Source organism: Oryctolagus cuniculus, chromosome 6, assembly GCF_051225735.1.
Source record: "Oryctolagus cuniculus isolate XC-2025 breed Fujian yellow rabbit chromosome 6, ASM5122573v1, whole genome shotgun sequence".
Classification (NCBI taxonomy): domain Eukaryota; kingdom Metazoa; phylum Chordata; class Mammalia; order Lagomorpha; family Leporidae; genus Oryctolagus; species Oryctolagus cuniculus.
In genome coordinates, this window is record NC_142872.1 from 149,933,840 (window position 1) to 149,957,913 (window position 24,074).

The 24,074-nt window shown below is 44.6% G+C and overlaps 1 protein-coding gene and 1 pseudogene across 4 annotated transcripts in view; one reads left to right on the plus strand and one right to left on the minus strand.

Annotated features, from left to right (window-relative positions):
- FAM91A1 (family with sequence similarity 91 member A1) overlaps positions 1–6,580 on the plus strand; it is a 50,407-nt gene extending 43,827 nt beyond the window's left edge. For all 4 annotated transcript variants that reach the window (XR_016236585.1, XM_008255884.5, XM_002710763.5 and 1 more), the window contains 3 exons: positions 48–171; positions 1,285–1,354; positions 3,630–6,580. Coding sequence is in view for 3 of the 4 variants with exons in the window: in XM_008255884.5 (XP_008254106.3) it covers positions 48–171; positions 1,285–1,354; positions 3,630–3,815 (380 nt within the window). In the remaining variant the exon portion in view is untranslated. The remainder of the gene's footprint in view (positions 1–47; positions 172–1,284; positions 1,355–3,629) is intronic.
- Positions 6,581–9,789: 3,209 nt separating this feature from the next.
- On the minus strand, positions 9,790–11,413 carry LOC100351900 (ornithine decarboxylase-like; annotated as a pseudogene).
- Positions 11,414–24,074: the final 12,661 nt, after the last annotated feature.

A 24,074-nucleotide genomic window follows, 5' to 3' on the forward strand; every position in this document is an offset into this window, starting at 1 on the left:
ATATAATATAGGCTACTTAAAATTTAAGTTTATGTCTCTTTCTTTAGGTATCACAACAGAGGCAGACTGGGTTCCTCTTGAACTATGCTTTGGAATTCCACTGTTCAGTTCAGAATTAAACCGGAAAGTTTGTAGGAAAATTGCAACGCATGGCCTTTGCAGAAAAGAAAGGTGAGGGTTTATTACATTCACCGTCGTCTTTTATCTGCCTGGTTTTTGAGATGGCAGTGAATGGTTACTGTGTCTTGAGTCCTTTTATTGTACACATGAACATGTACTTGCCCTATGTATATTTATTGCTTGAGTAAAAATTGCTAGTTTAAGAGTTCTGCTATATTTTTCGAAGTAAAATTTAATAGGCCAGGCATTAGGCATAAACAGACATTTTGGGCACAAGTGTTGGTTAATTTTATGTTTACTTAGTTACCCAGATTTGGTAAGGGTATGATGAAATTGATGTGTCTATGGGGTGTAAGCCTTTTTAAAATACGTAAATGTTCGTAGGACATTTCTCTTGTGTGCTTCCCTTTTCATATTCATACCCTCAGTATATTTTATATACTGTATATATATATTATATTTATATTTTTGTGGAATCATGGCATCTTTCCACAGTTTTCTCCACTTTTACATTTCCTAAGATGAGCATGTATTGCCTTTGGAGAGGACATGTAGGTTTTGTCTCTGTGCCGACTGTGACCCCTGGGAGTGGCTGCTAGGCGGCAGTGCTGTAAGGTTCTCGGCCGAGCTGGGCTAGCAGGAACGTCACTGAGTCTTAACCATCACAGTGGGTGGCTTGGAGGGATGAGAGCCACACAATGCCTTAACTTCTTTGTTCAGGAAGACAGAATTGGAAACAAAGAGTTCATTTAATTGACTTACTGTGGCTCCATCTGGGGCTCCTGTGTGGATGGCAGGGGCCCAATGCTTGGGCCATTTTCCCTGTGTTTCTGAGGTGCATTAGCAGGGAAATGGATTGGAGGTGGAGCAGCCGGGACTTGAACTGGTGCTCGTCTGGGATACTGGCGTCTCAGGCAGCTGCTTAAGCTGCTGTGTCACAACGCTGTCTCCTAAAATGGCTTTGAATGTACTTATTTCTCCCAGTTAATAAAAGAAGCAGAAATTTCACTGATGGAAAACATTGCAGAGGTTTTCAGAAGTTTTTATGTGTTTAATTAGAATATGTGTGTATGTAAATGCTTAACTTGCTGAAAGTAAATTCTTGTGAAACATTAGATCTTGTTACTATATTTGCTTTGAACTTTTTCTTTCCCATTTTTTCAGCCTTCAGAACCTCTTACATTCCAGTAGGAAACTCTCTTTACAAGTCCTTAACTTCGTTCACTCATTCCAGGTAACAACAACAACAAAAAAAAAACAAAAAAAAAAAACCAAAAAAAACCCAGAAAATCCAAATGGTATTTGTACAGAGCTTTATGGTCTGCAAAGCATTTCAGGGACTGTTTCTTTGAGTCTTCATGCCAGCATGACATGCAGCAAGCATTAACTGTGCTGTATAAATGCAGACTTTGAGACTCCAGAAATTCATTGGCTTGCGCATTTCATTGGCCAGGTCTTCAGAGATTAAAGCTTGAACTCTTTATTTTGTGCTAATGCTGCACTTAGCCGAGCTGTTGCTGTGGGCTGTGGACCATGCTAGGCACTGGGTCTTGGGGCGGGTGCACTTCCATTAACATCTGCAGCGATTCTCCACTGTGGGGAAGGACTTGGAAGTTGTGGCCTCACGGGGTCTTTTTGTCTTTTCCCCTGGAAAGAGAAGATATCCTAGACTTGATCTAGAGATAATCTCTTAGAATGGAATATCTTTTTTTTTTAATTAATGAATATGGCTCATTTTTAAAGAATTATTTTATTTGAGAGAGACAGAGACAGATCTCCCAGCCGTTGGTTTGCTCCCCAAATGACCAGGACTGGGTCAGGCCAAAGCCAGGAGCTGGAAACTCAATCCAGGTGTCCCATGTAGAAGACAAGGACCCAGCTACTTGAGCCGCCCCTCGCTGCTTCTCAGTCTGCACACTAGCAGGAAGCTGGAATCAGGAGACTTGAATCCAGGATCTCTGATAGGGGATGTGGTGTCTCAGGCAGCAGCTTAATTGCTTTACCAAATGCTTGTCCAAGAATAGGATAATTCTGTTCAGAGTAGCTGATCGGACATTCTGAAATCAGTATTTGGAGTGTTGTCTCGCTCATTCATTCCTAGAATAAATGCTTGAGTCTATCATGTATCAGACCCTTTGCTGAGTGCCAGGGAGACAGTGTTCTGTAAGACCTTGTTGGAGCTTATAGTGTTCTATGAAACAGTAATCAAATAGACAAAGTAATTACAGATTTGAAGATGTGATCCAAAGATAGATCTCATTTAAAGATAAGAGATAACATATAAGCCAAACCTAAAGGATGGAAAAAATATTCCAGGCAGAACTTAGTAGGTGCAAAGGTTCTATTCAGGAAGGCACTCAGGGTACAAAGTACAAGGTGGCCAATGAGGCAGAAACCTCACGCTGGAGGCATAGGGCTGTAGGGTACTGGGCCTTTGGGGGTATGTTACACTTTGTGTGTCATGCCGAATGCAAAGAGAAACAAAGTCTTTTAAACAAGGGAGACACGTAATCTCTGATCATGTAAAAGTAGGAGCTACTGTTTGGAGTACAGATTAGAAAGGAACAAAGGTAGACACAAGGTGAGGAGCTGTTTCACTACTCGTGAGAGAGATGCTGGGACTGAGTGCTCTTTTTCACTGACAGATTTTTCCCTAATAAGTCTTTTTTTTTTTTTTTTACACATATACACTGTTACATCAATGAATTGTATTATAAAATACATAAAGTGGTAATTTTATAAGGATACGTAAATAGAGAAATTCTAAAATTGTCAGTTCTGTAACCTCCTTTGGAGTGAGTACTTGACTTTGGAAACAACTGGCTTTGGCCATGGGAAACAAATAAGGTAAACTAATTTGTGCTGTTCTGGAGACAGATTAATAAAACTTGATGATGAATTAAGTATGAGAAAAATATTGAGGATGTAGAGCAAGGTAGAAATAATTATTCTTGATTTCTGAGTTAGCCAGAGCTGTGTGGAGTAGGGAAGGCTGGGGGAGCGGAAAGGACATAATTTAGTTCGGTTATGGACGTGCTAAGCGTGGAATGAATGAGGGGACATCTGAGAGGAGACGTCAGCTTGACAAAGGGATGCCTGTGCCTGCAGTTCTCAGGAGCGTTCTGTGCTGAATGTGTGGATCCGAGCAGCCTGGCGCGGATGGGTTGTTCTGGTGCTTAGTGTAGGTTTTTAAGAGGCTCTCTCCTATTGGGTGATACTTTGAGACAGGCCCAGTTTTCCCTGAATTAACCTTTTCCTTACTCCATAGCCTCATAGCATAGTATTTCTTTTAATCTCTAAACATTTAGTACTTGTATCAATTTTCTATATATGCGTACCTGCCATTGATTATCTGGGGCTTGTGATGTAGATCTCTGTGTGTGCTATGGTGCTTTGCATTCCATAAACATTTCTCATATTGCTCATTAATTATGTTAAATAGATTTGATTTGGTTAGGTGGTTTTGGTAAAATCGAATATGGAATATTTCTTGTTTCTTGATCTTTTAGGAAGGTGCTTCAACATTGGATATTCAGACAGAGCCCAGTTTTTCAAGTTTGATTTCACAGTCATCCTGTGGCGATATGGGAGTTCCACTTCCTGCAAAAAACTTAGTATTTCAAGACGGCATCTTATCAGAATGGAGTGGGCGGTCGCCTTCTTCACTTCTTGTTGCTAATCTCCATTTGCAATAATTTGGTTACACCATTTGTTGCCCACACTTTCTGCCTTTTTTTCCTCCTTGACGTTAGCTTTATAGTGTCAGCTACTAAAAAGCATCCTGCTGCTACAGTGCGGTCCTTGCTTACCTGAGACTCAGAGTTTGGGGAACATGTTCATGTTTTCTGAAGTTTTGTTCATTATTGCACCTCTTGTTGCAACAAAGTGCTTTTTAGCAGCCAGCACTGTATTTTTTACCTTGAGACAATCTGCATTTCTTTTATAAAACTACAAATATACTTTATAGGCTTTATGATGACTGTTATGTTTATAAGCAGTCACTATGAATATTGCAATGGTAATTTTATATGTTAGTTTATCAAACATAAATCTTGTTTAATTTTATATTTTGTTACCTACAGTTTATGGGATCAAAGGAAGAGATGGAACTCTTCCTCTGAAAGGCTTCTTGGTACTCGTGGTAGTAAAACTGTAAAACAATAAGCATCCAGTACTGAGAGATGAGATGACGGGGCATTAAGAATTCCTGTGGATGTCTGTAAATTATGTATGTCAGTTGACCATTGTTGAAGATACGTAGATCAGTATAGTCACGTATAACATAACCTTGGTTTCTGAGGTCTTAACTCAGATGATGACTCTTCGTTGACATCTCATGAGAAGCTTTGGAAAACATTCTATTTTTAAACAGTGTTTATATGTGGACTTCTGTTGTCACTCACTTTGGGCTTTATATTTTCATAGAGTCTTTATGGAAAAAAATGGAATTCATTTTCCACTCTTATAGCTGCAGCTGTTGCACGTTTTCATCCTGATTTGTTTGTAGTATTACCAACGAATTGTTATAGAAATTGAATCTGATGTTTTCAAACCAAGGATTGTGATTTTGCGTAGAATCACACGTCAGAAGCACTAAGGCTGTGTCTTCGGATCAGAACACTAGAGTGCGAAACCTACGTTGAAAACAGATTCTTAGGCAGTCTGGATATTAAAGGTATTTGGATGAAGTGATACATTGAATCTCTTTCAAGGCATTTCTTAAGTCATTGGTTCTTTCAATATCTCAAATGTTAATTAGAATAATTGGAATCACTTTTCGACATGTCAGGTTACCTTCCTTGGGAAGTTTGTGCAGTGTTATAGTTTAGCTCCTTTTGTAGGGTAATGGTTTGCTAGTTTAAAACTGTTAACTAAACTAACTGATCAAACAACATTGTATCTAAAATACTAAAGCACTAAAAAAATTGGGAATGTTATAACCTAACCATTTTGGCTGGCAATTTTTGTTATTTATAGAAGTGATATTTGTGTATTTAACATACTTCTGGAAATATATGCCTTTCTTAAAACTGTTAATATAACCATGCATTCAATGGCCTATCTGTAGAACTGAGTATTTTGGACCAGGTTACCTGTGGCACAGTCAGTGCTGTGTTGGGGGGGTTGAATACAGTAATGTTTAGTTTTCTACTTTATCTCATATAAGGTAGAAACCATGTGTATGTTGTTTGTCTATAAAAGGAGAAATGCATATTAATATTAAAATACTTTCTTATGACTGTGAATCACTCATTTATTTTTCCAATAATTGATATTGTACATTCCTAGTGCTCTTAGGTATGTATGTATGTATGTATGTATGTAACTTTTATAGGTCTTCAACTGAAAGTTGTAATTATTTCTTTTGATCAGGGCCCTATAATCTCATTTTAATTTGCTTTATTTGAGTTAACCGTAGTTTATTTATTCTTGTATTAACAGTATAAGCCAACTGTAATGATATGCCCACTAATAAAGAGTTGAACATTGGTAGTTGTTGGCAGTAAACCTAACTGTTGGTGAGTTTAAAGCTTAAAACACAAGAGTGATTTGCTGCTATATTTCCTTTGAGTGGTAATGGAATAAGAAGCTGAACCTGACCCTGATCATGGATTTTAGGGAAAGTGCTTAGAAAATACAAGGTCACCCCTGGTTTCTGGTGCTGAATGACGACACAGTGACCATCCGATTCCCAGCTGGAGCCCCCTGTGCTCTTAAGGAGGGGGAGTCTGCATTTTTAGAGCTATTAGAAAAGCGTGAAAAGCTGATGTTTGTCTTTGCTTTATGAATTTGGATTTGTTTCCTTCAAATATTAACTCATGTAAAGGATGCATCCCTTACCTCTTCCAAGTGTTGATCCAATCCAACAAAAACATAAATTTAAGATATGGACTGTTATTTGCCAAAGATTATTCATGAAACAAAATTTGCCAATGTTTAATTTCATTTGGCTTTGTGCAGCCTCCCCTCCTTTCTTCCCTCACCTCCTAAAACAGCTTAAACCATGGCAAACATTATTAAGTAATCAAGAGGAAAAAAATTATCAAAAAGGGCATACTTATAGATTCTAGTATGGTATAATTTCACCTCTCAAATAAGTCTAAAGAAATTCAACTTTTATATCATTAAAAAATAGGATCATCTGATATCTTTCATTTATTTGCTTCTTTCTTTTGTTTAATATGTAATCAGATGATTTTGTATTTGTTTTTTGGGGCATATTGGTTTCTTTTATGTGATATTTTCAGTTTCTCTGCCATTTGTGTCTTTTTTATGTTTAATGTTTCAAATACAGTTTGAATTAAAAGGTTTTAAAGTACCAAAACTGTAATGAATACAGTGGATTGTTTTGTTATGTTCATATTATACAATGAAATGTACAAAGTGTTGTCAATTTGATTATTGACACATATAACATGTTTACAAATAAACTGTGGTGTTGATCAAGTTACTGCAAAAATGTGTAAAATCTTCTGAACGTTCTTTTTATTTATTTATTTTTAAAGATTTTATTTATTTATTTGAGAGGTAGAGTTACAGACAGTGAGAAGAAGAGACAGAGAGAAAGGCCTTCCTTCTGTTGGTTCACCCCCCCAAATGGCTGCAGTGGCTGGAGCTACGCTGATTCGAAGCCAGGAGCCGGGTGCTTCCTCCTGGTCTCCCATGCGGGTGCAGGGCCCAAGGACTTGGCCCATCCTCCACTGCCTTCCCAGGCCACAGCAGAGAGCTGGACTGGAAGAGGAGCAGCCATGACTAGAACCGGCACCCATATGGGAAGCGGAGGATTAACCTACTGCGCCATGGCGCCGGGCCCTGAAAGTTCTTTTTAAATAATCAGATACAGCTGTGCTTTCAGTGCTGTTCATATTTTTGAGGAAAATAACTTTTATAGCAATATCAGATTTACAGAAAAGTTAGAGATAGATCTGAGATGTTCTGTCCCCTTCACTGAACTTCTAATGTCAACTTCTTACATAAATTATGATACAACTGTCAAAACTCAGCCATGAACACTAGCAGAACACTGTTTACTAAGCAGTACACTCCCCTGGGCTTTTAGCAGCTGTCCCACTAATGTGCTTCTGGAACCCAGGCCAGGACACGCATGTACGTAGTCACCGGTGCTTCCTCGGTGTCCTCCGACATGTGACAGTTTCTGGGTCTTCCGTGGCTGCTGTAGGAGTGCTGGTCAGTGACTGGAGGATGTTCTGTGTGGGTTCATCTGCTGTGTTCCCACGGTTAGACGTCTCAGGAAGGTGATGTGTTCTTCCTGGCGAGTCCTATCACTGAGCACTTGATGTTGGCGGCCGTTACTGCTGACGTCCCTTCTCTCTAAGGTGCTGTCTGCCAGGTTTTCCCCTGCCTTTTGTACTTCATTCTTTGGAAGAGAGTCACCAAGAGAAGCCCACACTCGATGGGAGAAAAATTTAGCTCCACAGTCCAGAATGAGTGTATGTTACATATAGGTATTTTTATGATTGTTTAAAGAAAATTTGTTACTTTTCCCTGAATTTTAAATTTATTTGATCATTTTTATTTGTATGAGTTCATTTTATTAGTATGAGTTGTTTATTTTGTCCTTTGGGTTAAAATCTCATCCTGTTAATGATTTTGTTGTGCAGCTTGGGACTGAAGCAAACAAAGGAAGGGGGGTGGGCAGTGTCATGGGAAGTAGGAAGCGCTCTGAGGAGGCAGCACTGAGGGCTGAGGCTCAGAGGAGCTCCCCTTGGAGCTGGGACCTGGTGCCATCTGGTGCAGCAGCAGTTGCGAGTCTACCTAGCCAGTTCAGCAAGCCCTTCTCTCTCAATGAGGAGAGGAGCACAAGGTAGCCAGGTGGCAGCCCCGCGTGCCAATGCGATGGAACCACTGTGTTCCCTGGAGGAAGCATGTCAGCTCCGGGAGCCTAAAGCCTCCAGATGGAGGGCAAAATGCTGCAAGCGGTGTGTGGGGTGCAGTGGGAAAGGAAGCCACTCGCGTTGCTATTCCTGGCTATGGAGAGCACGTGGAGAGGCAGCACCACACGTGACCACGGATGCCAAGCAGACAATAGAAGAGCCTGAAGCTCCAGTGTGAGGCTTGCTCGTGGGAGCTCTGGAATACCCAGGAGGGGTATAAATCGGCACAGTCTTGTGAAGTTGAGTATTTGCATATCCGGAACCAGGAATTCCAGTCCTAGAAAGTAGCAGCGTGGTTTGTAATTGCTGATATTGTGATAGCAAAAACTGGACACAGTGCCGCGGCTCACTAGGCTAATCCTCCGCCTTGCAGCGCCGGCACACTGGGTTCTAGTCCCAGTCGGGGCGCCGGATTCTGTCCCGGTTGCCCCTCTTCCAGGCCAGCTCTCTGCTGTGGCCAGGGAGTGCAGTGGAAGATGGCCCAGGTCCTTGGGCCCTGCACCCCATGGGAGACCAGAGAAGTACCTGGCTCCTGCCATCAGATCAGCGCGGTGCACCGGCTGCAGCGTGCCGGCCGTGGCAGCCATTAGAGGGTGAACCAACGGCAAAAAGGAAGACCTTTCTCTATCTCTCTCTCACTGTCCACTCTGCCTGTCCAAAAAAAAAAAAAAAAAAAAAAAGTGGACAGATGAGTGTGTGACATTCACATATGGATATTCAAATGTAGTTCAGAAATAAAAATGGTGACACTCTATTAGTGCTTTTAAATGACAGTGACCGCTTACAGATGGAGTAGATGTGCGAGGATGTTAATCCTAGTTTTCTTTTTATGTTTTCTTCTGGGTTTGGCATTGGCTGTTTTCTCTGAGTTCCTTTTCTCCGTGGTTCCACGAGTTTTCCTATAAAGCCTGCTGATGACCTCTATAAGAGAGCGTGTCACCCAGTCGCAGCGGGGTCAGGACACGTGGCTGGGGCTGCTTGAGTGGTGACCATCACTGAGCGGGGAGTGATGCCCCGCTGTCAGGATCTGTGGGTGTTTTCTCTGGGTCCCAGCCGTGTTACATGTCAGTAATAATGGCCTGGTGGGGACACCCGCGATGTTCCTGGCTTGAGGGCAGCCTCCCCAGAAGTACCTTCTACTTCCTGCCCGTTGTAAGTGCGGCTACCAAATGGCGGGAGGTGGAAAGGTAGGTAGAGCTTCCCCAGTTGGAATTCAAGCTTGCGCTTTGCTGTGTTCTTAGTTGCGGGTCTTACTCTACTCCGGCCTCTCTGGTTCGTTTCCCCTTCCTATCCTTCCTGAAGGAGGAGGTGGGATCTGGGTGGTGGGGTGGTCGTCAATGCTCTCTATGATGATTTTTTTTTTTTTTTTAATTTCAAGATACTTTCTTTTCAAAGCAGGTCGCACCACTAAGCTTCTGCCCATCCTGCCATTGTACAAGCTACAAACGCTTGCTCAGCAGCTGCGGGACTGAGGGGCACCCTTCAGTAGCATGTTTGAAAAGTGAATAAAAATCCATATAAAACAAATACTCTGTTGCCATAGAAACACAGATAAGTATGACCCCATCTCCCAGTCTTCCATATTGCTGTGCCAGCCCTACTCTTAGACTTTTCAAAACTAGCAGTAATTAAGTTAAATATTCCCCCCCAAATCCATTAATTCAAGCTATGCTCGCAATGAACAGCTGCGAAGTGGTATCGACACGTTAATACGAGCCGAAGTGCAAGTCGCTGGGTGCCCACGTTAATATGAGCCGAAGCGCAAGTCTCTGGGTGCCCACGTTAATATGAGCCAAAGCGCAAGTCGCTGGGTGCTGCTTCATTCCACTTTGCTGAGCACAGGAAGCAGGCAGGGTGCTGATAGCCTGCTCCTCCACCTCGGGTGGGAAGTCATGGTTCTGGATTTGCTACGTAAGTCACCACATGGGTCCCGACATCACGTAGTAGGTAGTGGGCCTCTGGAATCCATTGACAGTCGAAGCAGCAGCAACGGTGTGGGCACCCATGTTTTCAGAGGGCATCCAGTCACCCGCCTGCGTTTCAGGCAGGTCACAGCGCTCAGCAATCCCATCACGGCCATCACACGTGCGGCCCTGTGGGCTGCATGAGTAGTACTTATCTGGTTTGGGTCTCTCCGCTGTAGGCACATAATGCATCAAGAGCTGCTCACTGGCCACCTCGTCATCATCAGAGCCTGCTCCTGTGAGACAAGTTTTCTGGCAATGATATTACCAGCAAGAGTGAAGGCTGAGGCAACATACTGTCTGCCTGGCTCAGCTGTGATTCTCACTCGAGAGTCTGAGGGACAATGCTTGGCCAGTGCTGGGCTGATCTCTTCAAACTTAAACTTCACATCCTCAGATCCAGGAAAGCCCCCGCCAATGTCAAGCAGGTACATGTGGAATCCGACCTCAGCTCCCACGTCAGAGGCACAGTGGGCATCAGGAGGTTTCAGGATCAGTACAGCCACTTCCCACGTGGAAGCTGACACCAATGACATCCGTATTGAGCTCTTTCGTTCGTTCCAAGAGAAGCCTGCTGGTTTTGTGTGTGGCACCCTATTTAACACCAAGGCGACAGACTGCTTTAGAATCATCAGTGGCAATCCGCAAAACCAGCCTGGCCTTTGGAGGTGCTGTGGCAGCTTCCATCAACTCCACCTCACTATCAAAAGTCATCATCTAGATGCCACTGCTGGGGGCATACTTAATCTGAGACACCTGCTTATGAGGGTTTGCATAAATCCTCTCTGGAGGTACCTGAGACCCTGCACCAACTGGATTTCAGTCTTGCTAGCACGGTCAAATCCAGCCCCAGTGGTAGCCAGGGTCTTTATTAGGGCTCTGCTGTCATTACATTTGATTGCATACAAGGGAGTCACATGAGGAAGAGCTTTAATCCATCTTAGAGGTTTCTTAAGAATGTCTCCAGGGGCCGGTGCGGTGGCGCAGTAGGTTAATCCTCCGCCTGCGGCGCCCGCATCCCATATGGGTGCCGGTTCTAGTCCTGGCTGCTCCTCTTCCAATCAAGCTCTCTGCTGTGGCCTGGGAAGGCAGTGGAGCATGGCCCAGGTGCTTGGGTCCCTGCGCCCACGTGGGAGACCTGGAAGAAGCTCCTGGCTCCTGGCTTCAGATTGGTGCAGCTCTGGCCATGGCAGCCATTAGGGGAGTGAACCATTGGAAGGAAGACCTTTCTCTCTCTCTTCCTTTCACAGTCTGTAATTTTGCCTCTCAAATAAATAAATACAATCTTTAAAAAAATAAAAAGAATGTCTCCAAGATCCGAAACATTGAAAGCATCCTTGTCATCAGGGGATACTTCATTAATTTTTTGGTCCAGAATGTCCTTGCCAGTAAAGCCTTCATCAAGGAAGTGGCAATCAAACTTCATGATCCAAGTTGTTCATGGCTCCTTGATGTCCCTCTAAAATGAACCAAAATGGAAAACTAAGTTGAATTTTTTTTTTTTTAATTTCACAGATAGAGTTAGACAGTGAGAGGGAGAGACAGAGAGAAAGGTCTTCCTTCCATTGGTTCATTCCCCAAATGGCCGCTACAGCTGGCGCTGTGCCAATCCAAAGCCAGGAGCCAGGTGCTTCTCCCTGGTCTCCCATGTGGGTGCAGGGCCCAAGCACTTGGGCCATCCTCTACTGCCTTCCCGGGCCACAGCAGAGAGCTGGACTGGAAGAGGAGCAACCGGGACAGGACCGGCGCCCATATGCGATGCGGGTGCCGCAGGCGGAGGATTAACCAACTGAGCCACAGCGCTGGCCCCTAAGAGATGAAATTTAAAGAAATTATTTCTAGCTTCTCACAAAGGCAATTCTTCAGGAATTTGAAGTCCTGTGTATCCTCAGAGCTACAGTGGAAATGTTCTCAGGGCACCCTGGCACTGCGGGCTGGCCCCGCGGAGACGCCGCCACCACCCAGTCCTGAGCCAGAGGAGCGCCCCGCTGCCTGCCACAGCGTCCCACCACCCGTCAGCCGCCTTGCTCCCGCCCGCCAGAGATGTCGCTTGAGGTGGCTCCTGAGCTGGGGGCAGAGGGCGGCTGGCAGTGTTGATTGCAGGGACTGACCTGTTTGTTGTTTTTTTTTTTAAGATTTTTTTTATTTGAGAGAGTTACCGACAGCGAGAAGGAGAGACAGAGAGAAAGGTGTTCCAACTGCTGGTTCACTCCCCAAATGGCCACAAAGGCCAGAGCTAAGCTGACCCGAAGCCAGGAGCCAGGAGCTTCTTCCAGATCTCCCACGCAGGTGCAGGGGCCCAAGGACTTGGGCCATCTTCCACTGCTTTCCCAGGCCATAGCAGAGAGCTGGGTCAGAAATGGAGCAGCCAGGACTAGAACCAGCACCCATATGGGATGCCGGCACCATAGGTATAGGATTAACCTACTGTGCCACAGCCCCGGCCCCATGAATTCTTGTTTTCTGATGAATTCCCCTTTCTCTGTTCGCAAAGCCACCTGGTGATCCCAGATCGCTGCTTTCCGTCTTCATGCCCTTTGAGTTTTATCGGTGATGGTTTCTGTGGTTTTAGTGGGTGGTTTGCAAGAGGAGAAAAGTGCAATGTTTTCAACATTTTCAACTCAGAAAGCCTCATAAGAATTTATGGGGCTTGGATTTCCGGCAAGATGGCGGAATAGGAAGGGAGCACACTGATAGTCTGGGGAGAGATAGTTTGATAAAAGTGGAGATACTGCAGGTTCAAGGAAGAGTGGGGGAGGAAACAGCGGAGGAAACTCTTCCGGAACGCGTGACTCACAGCGGACCTGCGTGGAGAGCGTGGGAGCCCACAGTTCGGGACATCAGCGACAGACTCAACACACCAGCGCTGGAACGCGAGGTGAGCCGAACCTCGATGGCCCGAGACACCAGCAGGCAAGCGGAGAGAGGAGACTAGAGGGAACGACCCCCGGGGGGGGGGGGGAGTTCACAAGGCTAACTGGAAGAGAGAGAGAGAGAAAAAAAAGGGTGACTAGTACGGACACGGACACGGGTTTCTCTCTCTCCACTCACCTCTCAAGGGCGAGCAAGACAAAGAGCAGGCGCCATCTTGGACAAACGTCATAAGCAGAGCGACCTCAGGTCTGCACCGGCCCTGAGCCTAGCAGAAAAACCTGACTCTGGGCGGGGCGAATTAACAGGAGATTAGGAGCTAGTAAATTTGTGGTGCTACTGAACTGAGACTGTGAAAAAAGAGACGGTGGGGGAGAGAACTCACGGAATTCACGTGAGCACTCTCCAGAGACGCTATAATTCCGTAACTTTGGCAACCCAGTGGGAGGCTGAAGGAGATTTTGAGCCCACTCTGAGGGCCGAACAGATTCCCTGTGGGGATCTTGGGAAAGAGCTTCCGATCTCTGGCTCCTGTGGGTATATCATTTGCCTGCTAACTACCTCCAACTTCATTCAGCTGTGCGGAATTACTTCCCTTTTGAATCAAAAAAAAAAGAGAGAGAGAGAGAGAGAGAGAGGTTTACCACGCCTAACCTGGGAGTGTCACCTTTGGCACACCAAACAGAGCTCTCAGGCCACACCCATCTCAAGCCCTAAGGCTCCATCAAAAACAGATAGTCCACTTAATCTAGAGCCATAGTATAACAAGAAAAAGCACCACAGTGAAGAAACCAAATATCTCCAATATGCCAAATAACAAACGCAAAAACCGAGGTAATAAAAACAAGGAAGTCACCATGACGCCCTCAAATGAAAAAGACACCCCAATTCAAGATTATGAAGATGATGACATAGAAGAAATGCAAGAAGCAGATCTCAAAAAATTGATAAGAACATTAAGAAGTTCTCAAAAACAAATTCTGGAACTACACAAATCCTTAATGGACAAGATAGAAAATCTCTCTCGTGAAAATGAAATATTAAGGAGGAATCAAAATGAAACGAAACAACTAGTACAACAGGAAACTGTGATAGTGACTGAAGTGAAGAATTCAATAGATCAAATGAAAAACACAATAGAGAGCCTTACAAACAGAATGGGTGAAGCAGAAGAGAGAATATCGGACTTAGAAGACAGAGAACAGGAAAGGATACAGTCAGACCAAAGAAAAGAAGAGGAAATTAGAAATCTGGAACATATTGTCGGGAATCTTCAGGATACTATTAAAAAACCCAACATTCGGGTTCTAGGAGTTCCTGAAGGCATGGAGAGGGAGAAAGGATTAGAAGGCCTTTTTAGTGAGATATTAGCAGAAAATTTCCCAGGTTTGGAGAAGGACAGAGAAATCCTAGTACAGGAAGCCCACAGAACCCCTAATAAACACAACCAAAAGAGATCCTCACCACGACACGTTGTAATTAAACTCTCCACAGTGAAACATAAAGAAAAGATCCTAAAATGTGCAAGAGAGAAACGTCAGATTACTCTCAGAGGATCTCCAATCAGACTCACAGCTGACTTCTCATCAGAAACTCTAAAAGCTAGGAGGGAATGGCGAGATATAGCCCAGGTACTAAGAGAGAACAACTGCCAGCCCAGAATATTATATCCTGCAAAGCTATCATTTGTGAATGAAGGTGAAATAAAGACTTTTCATAGCAAACAGAAATTGAAAGAATTTGTTGCCACTCGTCCAGCCCTGCAAAAGATGCTTAAAGATGTGTTACACACAGAAACACAGAAACACGGTCATCAATATGAAAGAAGGTAAAGGAAGGAAACCAAGGAAGGAAACCTCACAGCAAAAGATCACAGGGAATTCAAAGCATATATTAGAACTTATCTTTGGCAAATGGCAGGGCAAGGTTACCACTTATCATTAGTCACTTTGAACGTGAATGGCCTGAACTGTCCAGTTAAAAGACACCAATTGGCTGCTTGGGTTAAGGAACAAAACCCATCTATTTGCTGCTTACAAGAAACACATCTTTCCAACAAAGATCCATACAGACTGAAAGTGAAAGGCTGGAAAAAGATATACCATGCCAACAGAAATGAAAAAAGAGCGGGCGTAGCCATCTTAATATCGGACAACATAAACTTTACCACAAAAACTGTTAAGAGAGACAAAGAGGGACACTATATCATGATTAAGGGATCAATTCAACAGGAAGATATAACAATTATCAATGTATATGCACCTAACTACAGGGCACCAGTTTATCTAAAAGATTTATTAACGGACTTAAAGGGAGACTTAGACCCCAATACAGTAGTACTGGGGGACTTCAATACTCCACTCTCAGAAATAGACAGATCATCCGGTCAGAAGATCAACAAGGATACAGTAGATTTAAACGACACTATAGCCCAAATGGATCTAACAGATATATACAGAACTTTCAATCCTACAGCTAAAGATTTTACATTCTTCTCAGCAGTACATGGAAGCTTCTCTAGGATTGACCACATACTAGGCCATAAAGCAAGTCTCAGCAAATTCAAAAGAATTAGAATCATACCATGCAGCTTCTCACCATAAAGGAATGAAGTTGGAAATTAGCAACTCAGGAATCCCTAGAGCATACGCAAACACATGGAGATTGAACAACATGCTCCTGAATGAACAATGGGTCATAGAAGAAATCAAAAGAGAAATCAAAACTTTCTGGAAGTAAATGAGGATAACAGCACAACATACCAAAACTTATGGGACACAGCAAAAGCAGTGTTAAGAGGAAAGTTTATATCAATAGGTGCCTACATCAAGAAATTGGAAAGACACCAAATAGATGAGCTTTCAATTCACCTCAAGGATCTAGAAAACCTACAGCAAATCAGACCCAAATCTAGTAGGAGAAGAGAAATAATTAAAATCAGAGAAGAAATCAACAGGATTGAATCAAGAAAAACATTACAAAAAATCAGCCAAACGAAGAGCTGGTTTTTTGAAAAAATAAACAAAATTGACACCCCATTGGCCCAACTAACTAAAAAAAGAAGAGAAAAGACCCAAATCAATAAAATCAGAGATGAAAAAGGAAATGTAACAACAGACACCACAGAAATAAAAAGAATCATCAGAAATTACTACAAGGACTTGTATGCCAGCAAACAGGGAAACCTATCAGAAATGGATAGATTCCTGGACACATGCAACCTGCCTAAATTGAACCAGGAAGACATCGAAAACCTAAACAGACCCATAACTGAGACAGAAATTGAAACAGTAATAAAGGCCCTCCCAACAAAGAAAAGCCCAGGACCAGATGGATTCACTGCTGAATTCTACCAGACGTTTAAAGAAGAACTAACTCCAATTCTTCTCAAACTATTCAGAACAATCGAAGAAGAGGGAGTCCTCCCAAATTCTTTCTATGAAGCCAGCATCACCTTAATTCCTAAGCCGGAAAAAGATGCAGCACTGAAAGAGAATTACAGACCAATATCCCTGATGAACATAGATGCAAAAATCCTCAATAAAATTCTGGCCAATAGAATGCAACAACACATCAGAAAGATCATCCACCCAGACCAAGTGGGATTTATCCCTGGTATGCAGGGATGGTTTAATGTGCGCAAGACAATCAATGTGATACACCACATTAACAGACTGCAGAAGAAAAACCATATGATTATCTCAATAGATGCCGAGAAAGCATTTGATAAAATACAACACCCGTTCATGATGAAAACTCTAAGCAAACTGGGTTTGGAAGGAACATTCCTCAATACAATCAAAGCAATCTATGAAAAACCCACAGCCAACATCCTATTGAATGGGGAAAAGTTGGAAGCATTTCCACTGAGATCTGGAACCAGACAGGGATGCCCACTCTCACCACTGCTATTCAATATAGTTCTGGAGGTTCTAGCCAGAGCTATTAGGCAAGAAAAAGAAATTAAAGGGATACAAATTGGGAAGGAAGAACTCAAACTATCCCTCTTTGCAGATGACATGATTCTGTATTTAGGGGACCCAAAGAACTCTACTAAGAGACTATTGGAACTCATAGAAGAGTTTGGCAAAGTAGCAGGGTATAAAATCAATGCACAAAAATCAACAGCCTTTGTATACACAGACAATGCCATGGCTGAGGAAGAACTTCTAAGATCAATCCCATTCACAATAGCTACAAAAACAATCAAATACCTTGGAATAAACTTAACCAAAGACGTTAAAGATCTCTACGATGAAAATTACAAAACCTTAAAGAAAGAAATAGAAGAGGATACCAAGAAATGGAAAAATCTTCCATGCTCATGGATTGGAAGAATCAATATCATCAAAATGTCCATTCTCCCAAAAGCAATTTACAGATTCAATGCAATACCAATCAAGATACCGAAGACCTTCTTCTCAGATCTGGAAAAAATGGTGCTGAAATTTATATGGAGGCACAAGAGACCTCGAATAGCTAAAGCAATCTTGTACAACAAAAACAAAGCCGGAGGCATCACAATACCAGATTTCAGGACATACTACAGGGAAGTTGTAATCAAAACAGCATGGTACTGGTACAGAAACAGATGGATAGACCAATGGAACAGAATTGAAACACCTGAAATCAACCCAAACATCTACAGCCAACTTATATTTGATCAAGGATCTAAAACTAATTCCTGGAGCAAGGACAGTCTATTCAATAAATGGTGCTGGGAAAATTGGATTTCCACGTGCAGAATCATGAAGCAAGACCCCTACCTTACACCTTACACAAAAATCCACTCAACATGGATTAAAGACCTAAATCTACGACCTGACACCATCAAGTTACTAGAGAACATTGGAGAAACCCTTCAAGATATTGGCACAGGCAAAGAGTTTCTGGAAAAGACCCGGGAGGCACAGGCAGTCAAAGCCAAAATCAACTATTGGGATAGCATCAAATTGAGAAGTTTCTGTACTGCAAAAGAAACAGTCAGGAGAGTGAAGAGACAACCGACAGAATGGGAAAAAATATTTGCAAACTATGCAACAGATAAAGGGTTAATAACCAGAATTTACAAAGAGATCAAGAAACTCCACAAAAACAAAACCAACAACCCACTTAAAAGATGGGCCAAGGACCTCAATAGACATTTCTCAAAAGAGGAAATCCAAATGGCCAACAGGCACATGAAAAAATGTTCAAGGTCATTAGCAATCAGGGAAATGCAAATCAAAACCACAATGAGGTTTCACCTCACCCCGGTTAGAATGGCTCACATGCAGAAATCTACCAACAACAGATGCTGGCGAGGATGTGGGGAAAAAGGGACACTAACCCACTGTTGGTGGGAATGCAAACTGGTCAAGCCACTATGGAAGTCAGTCTGGAGATTCCTCAGAAACCTGAAGATAACCCTACCGTTCGACCCAGCCATCCCACTCCTTGGAATTTACCCAAAGGAATTTAAATTGGCAAACAAAAAAGAGGTCTGCACCCTAATGTTTATTGCAGCTCAATTCACAATAGCTAAGACCTGGAACCAACCTAAATGCCCATCAACGATAGACTGGATAAAGAAATTATGGGATATGTACTCTTTAGAATACTATACCGCAGTAAGAAACAACGAAATCCAGTCATTTGCAACAAAATGGAGGAATCTGGAACACATCATGCTGAGTGAAATAAGCCAGTCCCAAAGGGACAAATACCATATGTTCTCCCTGATCGGTGACGACTGACTGAACACCAAGAGGGAAACCTGTTGGAGTGAGGTGGACACTATGGGATATGGTGGCTTGATCAGCATAGCCCTGACTGTTAATGAACAACTAAATACATTATCCCCCTTAGTAGTTTTTTTATCTGTTCTACTTAATATGACTGGTTTAGATCTGTAATTGATGCACAGTTATTCTTAAGTGTTGAAAATTAACTGAAATGTGATCCCTGTTGAACATGGTGGTGGGAATGGGAGAGGGAAGAGATGTATAATTTGGGACATGCTCAGGCTGACTTGCCCCAAGTGGTGGAGTTGGAAGCATACCAGGGGATTCCAATTCAATCCCATCGAGGTGGCAGGTACCAATGCCATCTCACTGTTCCAGGTGATCAGTTTCAGTTCACAGTTGGTCATGGTGAAGGGACTGGGAGTCAAAGGGAGCACATAGACAAGTCTAGTACCTGCTAACGCTAACTGATGGAGTAAATAAAGGGGAGAGTGATCCAACATGGGAAGTGAGATACTCAGCAGACTCATAGAATGGCAGATGTCCTAAATAGCACTCTGGCCTCAGAATCAGCCCTAAAGGCATTCGGAGCTGGCTGAAAAGCTCATGAGAGTATTTCAGGCATGGAAAGCCAAGACACTCTGGCAAAAGATCTCTGCGAGTGAGATCCCAGTGGAAAGAACAGGTCATCAAAGAAGGAGGTACCTTTCTCTGAAGGGAGGAGAGAACCTCCACTTTGACTATGACCTTGTCTAAACAAGATAAGAGTCGGAGAACTCAGAGGGCTTCCATAGCCTTGGAAACTCATGACTGGAGCATAGGGAGATTACTGATGCCATAGACAGGAGTGTCAATTGGTAAAGTCAACAACAGGAGTCACTGTGCACTTACTCCTCATGTAGGATCTCTATTCTTAATGTGCTGTACATTGAGATTTAATGCTATAACGAGTACTCATACAATATATTTCACTGTGTTTCTATGGGGGTGCAAACTGTTGAAATCCTTACTTAATGCATACTAAACTGATCCTCTGTAAAAAAAAAAAAAAAAAAAAAATTATCAATTCCCAACTTGACTCTCACTGGGATTAAACATGACAATAGGTCTCATCTGATTTCATCATCATTTAAAAAAATCATCTATTATTTTTCACTTTATGTTTCTGTGTGGGAGCAAACTGTTGAAATCCTTACTTAATGTATACTAAGCTGATCTTCTGTATATTAAGATAATCAAAAATGAATCTTGATGTGAATGGAAGGGGAGAGGGAGTGGGAAAGGGGAGGGTTGTGGGTGGGAGGGACGGTATGGGGGGGAAGCCATTGTAATCCATAAGTCGTACTTTGGAAATTTATATGCATTAAATAAAAGTTTAAAAAAAAAAAAAAGAATTTATGGGGCTTTATTATTATTATTATTAAAGAACATTTAGTCTTTACAAGCCGAAAGCTGCCAAGGACCCCTAAACCGTTATTACTGACATGTAACACTGGATTTAGTAGCTGATGAAATTAGGCAAAAGAATAAGCTAGATAATAAAATAAATACTTTAAGAGTATGGAGGAGGGGCCAGCGCTGTGGCATAGCGGGTAAAGCTGCCTGCAGTGCCAGCATCCTATATGGGTGCCGGTTCAAGTCCTGGCCTGGCTGCTCCATTTCTGATCCAGCTCTCTGCTATGGCCTGGGAAAGCAGTGGAAGATGACCCAAGTCCTTGGGCCCCTGCACCCAAGTGGGAGACCTGGAAGAAGCTCCTGGCTCCTGGCTTTGGATCAGTGCAGCTCTGGCCATCGAGGCCATCATAGCCATCTGGGGAGTGAACCAGCAGAGGAAGACCTTGCTCTCTCTGTTTCTGCCTCTCTGGAACTCTTTCAAATAAATAAATAAACAAAGTCTTTTTTAAAAAAATAAAAGTATGGGGGCCGGCGCTGTGGCTCACTTGGTTAATCCTCCACCTGCAGCGCTGGCATCCCATATGGGTGCCGGGTTCTAGTCCCGGTTGCTCCTCTTCCAGTCCAGCTCTCTGCTGTGGTCCTGTAGGGCAGTGGAGGATGGCCCAAGTGCTTGGGCCCCTGTATCCGCATGGGAGACCAGGAGGAAGCACCTGGCTCCTGGCTTCGGATTGGTGTAGCTCCAGCTGTAGCAGCCATTTGGGAGGTGAACCAATGGAAGGAAGACCTTTCTGTTTCTCTCTCTCACTGTCTAACTCTGTCAAATAAATTTTTTAAAAAAATAAAAGTATGGAGGAAATTATATCTATTTTTCAGGTGATATGTTTCTACACTAGGAAAATGCAAAAGAATGAATGGAAACATTACTGGTAATGACTTCTGTAAGTGGTTTTCTTATCTATGAATAAAAAAACCAATTACATGAGGGCGCTTCAAAAAGTTCAAGGAAAATAGATTAAAAGATGTTTTCTTGGTGCAAAAATTTTGAAATCCATTGACTTTTTTTTTTGAAATCCATTGACTTTGCAAAGATCTCTGTGTGTTTTGCACACGAGAAAAAAAAAAAAAACCACAAATCGTTTTCCTTGTCCATGCAGACATCCACTCAGACCCAGGCAGAACTGTCAGATAGAAGTTCATCTGTGTGCCATTCCTGCGTCCTATCCTTGGCAAAACGCCCTTGAAAACTCAGAATACCACAAAGGCACAGTCGCCCAGTTAAACTTTCCTTTTGCCGTCATCCCTCAGTGTTCTTTATCGCTGGTTTTTAAAAAGCCATTGCCCAGCTCTGCAGCGTTTCAGTGTCAGGGCTCAGGCAAAGCTCCACGCTTCTGTCCAAAGCTGCTGACTCCTCACGTCAGTTTCTGGTGCAAGCTCTTGTCTTCCGGTGGGTGGCAGTATTTCCCTTTTCAATCCTCATTTCCATTAGGGCCTTCTTGCAAGAAGAGGGCACTGATGAGTTTTTTCAAGAGTATGCAGAATTCCTTTATATTCCTCACCCTGACCTCCCACTCTGAGTCTTGCCAACCTCGTGGTTGAGTTCACGTGGAAATTTACTCTGAGGGCATTGGTGCAGTGACCTACAAGTTTAAGCCTCAGCCTACAGCGCCAGTTCCAGACCCGGCTGTGCCACTTCCCATCCAGCTACCAGCTGCCTGCTAATGTGCCTGGGAAAGCAGTGGAGGATGGCCCAAGTGCGTGGGCTCCTGCACCCGCGTGGGAGACCCGGAAGAAGCTCCTGGCTCCTGGCTTCAGTCTGGCCTCAGCACTGGCTGTTGCGGCCATCTGGGGAGTGAACCAGTGGATGGAAAATTCTCTCTCTCCTCTCTCTGTATCTCTGTCTTTCAACTAAATAAATACATCTTTAATACATAAATAGATGAAAACATTTATTCCCAGAACACCAGGACCTGACACTGTAGATGGTTATGACTGCATTTCCAGGGAGCAGGGTCCCAGGCTGGGGGTGTCTGTGTTGCAGAACACCACAGAAACGCGCTCAGACAGCGGCTGGAATGGCTCAGGATGGCAAGGCTGGAGCTGGCCATTTTGGGCCTTCTCTTCCTACCTGATTTGTCTGGGAATCACTCCTTTCTTTTTTCTTTTAAGATTTATTTATTTATTTTTGAAAGGGAGAGAGACACAGAGAGACACACACACACACACACACAGAGCTTCTATCTGCTGGTTCACTCCCCAAATGGCCGCAACAGTGGGGGCTGGGCTGATCCGAAGCCAGGAGCAGGAGCTTCTTCCAGGTCTCCCACATGGGTGCAGGGCCCCAAGGACTTGGGCCATCGTTTGCTGCTCTCCCAGGTGCATTAGCAGGGAGCTGGATTGGAAGTGGAGCAGCTGAGATTCGAACTGCGGTCCCTATGGGATGCCGGAGCTGCAGGCGGGGCTTTACCCTCCAGGCCACAGCTGCGTCCTGGGAATCACTGCTTTTCCCTAGCCTTGTGCTATAGGAACATCTGACTCAGTCTTAACAGCACCAAGAGAGCACAGAGCGTGGGTCTGGGGACCCGAGACAGCAGTTGGAGTCCGTGTAGTGCTAGGTAACTGAGTTTGTGTCATGCAATGATCACTGTGGCTGGAGGAATGGGGCCATCCGATTGGTTCTCCAGGGTCATGTGGCCACATAATTGACAGCTTCTTCACAACCAATGGAATCACCGAAGGTTGGTTCTGGGCGGAGAAAAAAGGCCATTCCAGTTGCCCTTGGTACAGGGCTAAGGCCGCACACACGCTTCGTGTGGGGCCTGAGCGATCACGTGACATCTGACGAGGCAATTGAGGCTCAGGGTGGCGGGGCCGGGAGTCTGGATTTCGCCTCTGGAGGAGGCTTGCACAGGCAGGGCCAGCAGTGTCAGACGACGGTGGGGTGTCGCGGAGCGGAAGCGGAAGTGCTTTTCTGCAGAAGTGAGAACCCGGAACCCTGCGGTGGCCGCCCTGCGAGCCTGGCTCCCTCTAGTCCAGTCGGAAATGGCGGGACCTGGTCCGGGAGGCGGGGAGGCCTCCTGCGGAAGCTCGGCTCTCCCGAGGAACTGAGAGGCCACCTCCGGAGGGGCGAGTCCGGACTCCTCCTCCTGCAAGCCCAGGCCTGGCGCTGGCCAGCCGCCTGTGGAGGGAGAGAGGCGGCGAGGCAGCTCCCTCCGCTGGTGCTGGGCTGCCCTTCTCCTCCCTGTGATGTGGAGAGAGCGGGGCTCCCTGGATTACCTTCCACCCACTTCTGTTTCGCGTTGCTCCCCCTCAGAGCTGCCCTGGGTGCCAGCTGGACTTGACTCAGCATTGCCAGCACCCGTGCGGCTCTCCCAGCGGGCAGCCCCTGGTTTGATCCCCTTCCGCATATGCACTCAGTGGTGGGGTTGGGTGGGTGTACGGGAGGGGAAGGGGCCTGTGCTGTGCTCTGCCCCCTGGGAAGGGTGCTCAGGCAGGAGTTAGTAAGTCCGTTAGGTTGAGGAAGAGATGCAGTGTCCATTCTCGCGGCTCAGCCCGATCTGTGTGTCCCCTCGAGTGGCGGCTGCGGAGCTGGCAAAGTGGATTTCATCCGGCTTCCGGAGCGGAGGGGGCTGTGCGGTGCAGACAGAAGCATCCAGGATGAGCCCCCAAGTGCCGGAGGCTCCGAGATCGACCCACCCCCCTGCCCTGCCCCCCGGGCAGCCTGGTCACCGCCAACACTTGGCTCAGCCACGCAGGTTATCGCAAGGATGGGAGTCGCTTCTGGACCTTGTGAGCCTGGGCAGCCACCTTGCCCTCTCTGAGCTCCAGGTCCCCATGGACAAAGTGGGAGATAGGACTTCTCCCTCACCTGACAAGGGAGCTCAGCACTCCCTTTCCCATCCCCCCAGGTCTAGGTGTGACCCTGGGGACAGACAAGGTCACCTCCACGTCCCCCTTTCTGGGCACCAGAGGGCTGTTTTCATGTGCTGGCTCCTCCAGGTGTTGGTCTTCGTGTTTTAGGGGATGTTGGCAATCCCGCTCAGGTGCAGAACTATCCAAAGGAACTTTGGGGGCCACTGGGCTGCATTCTCTGGCTGGTGCAGGGGTCC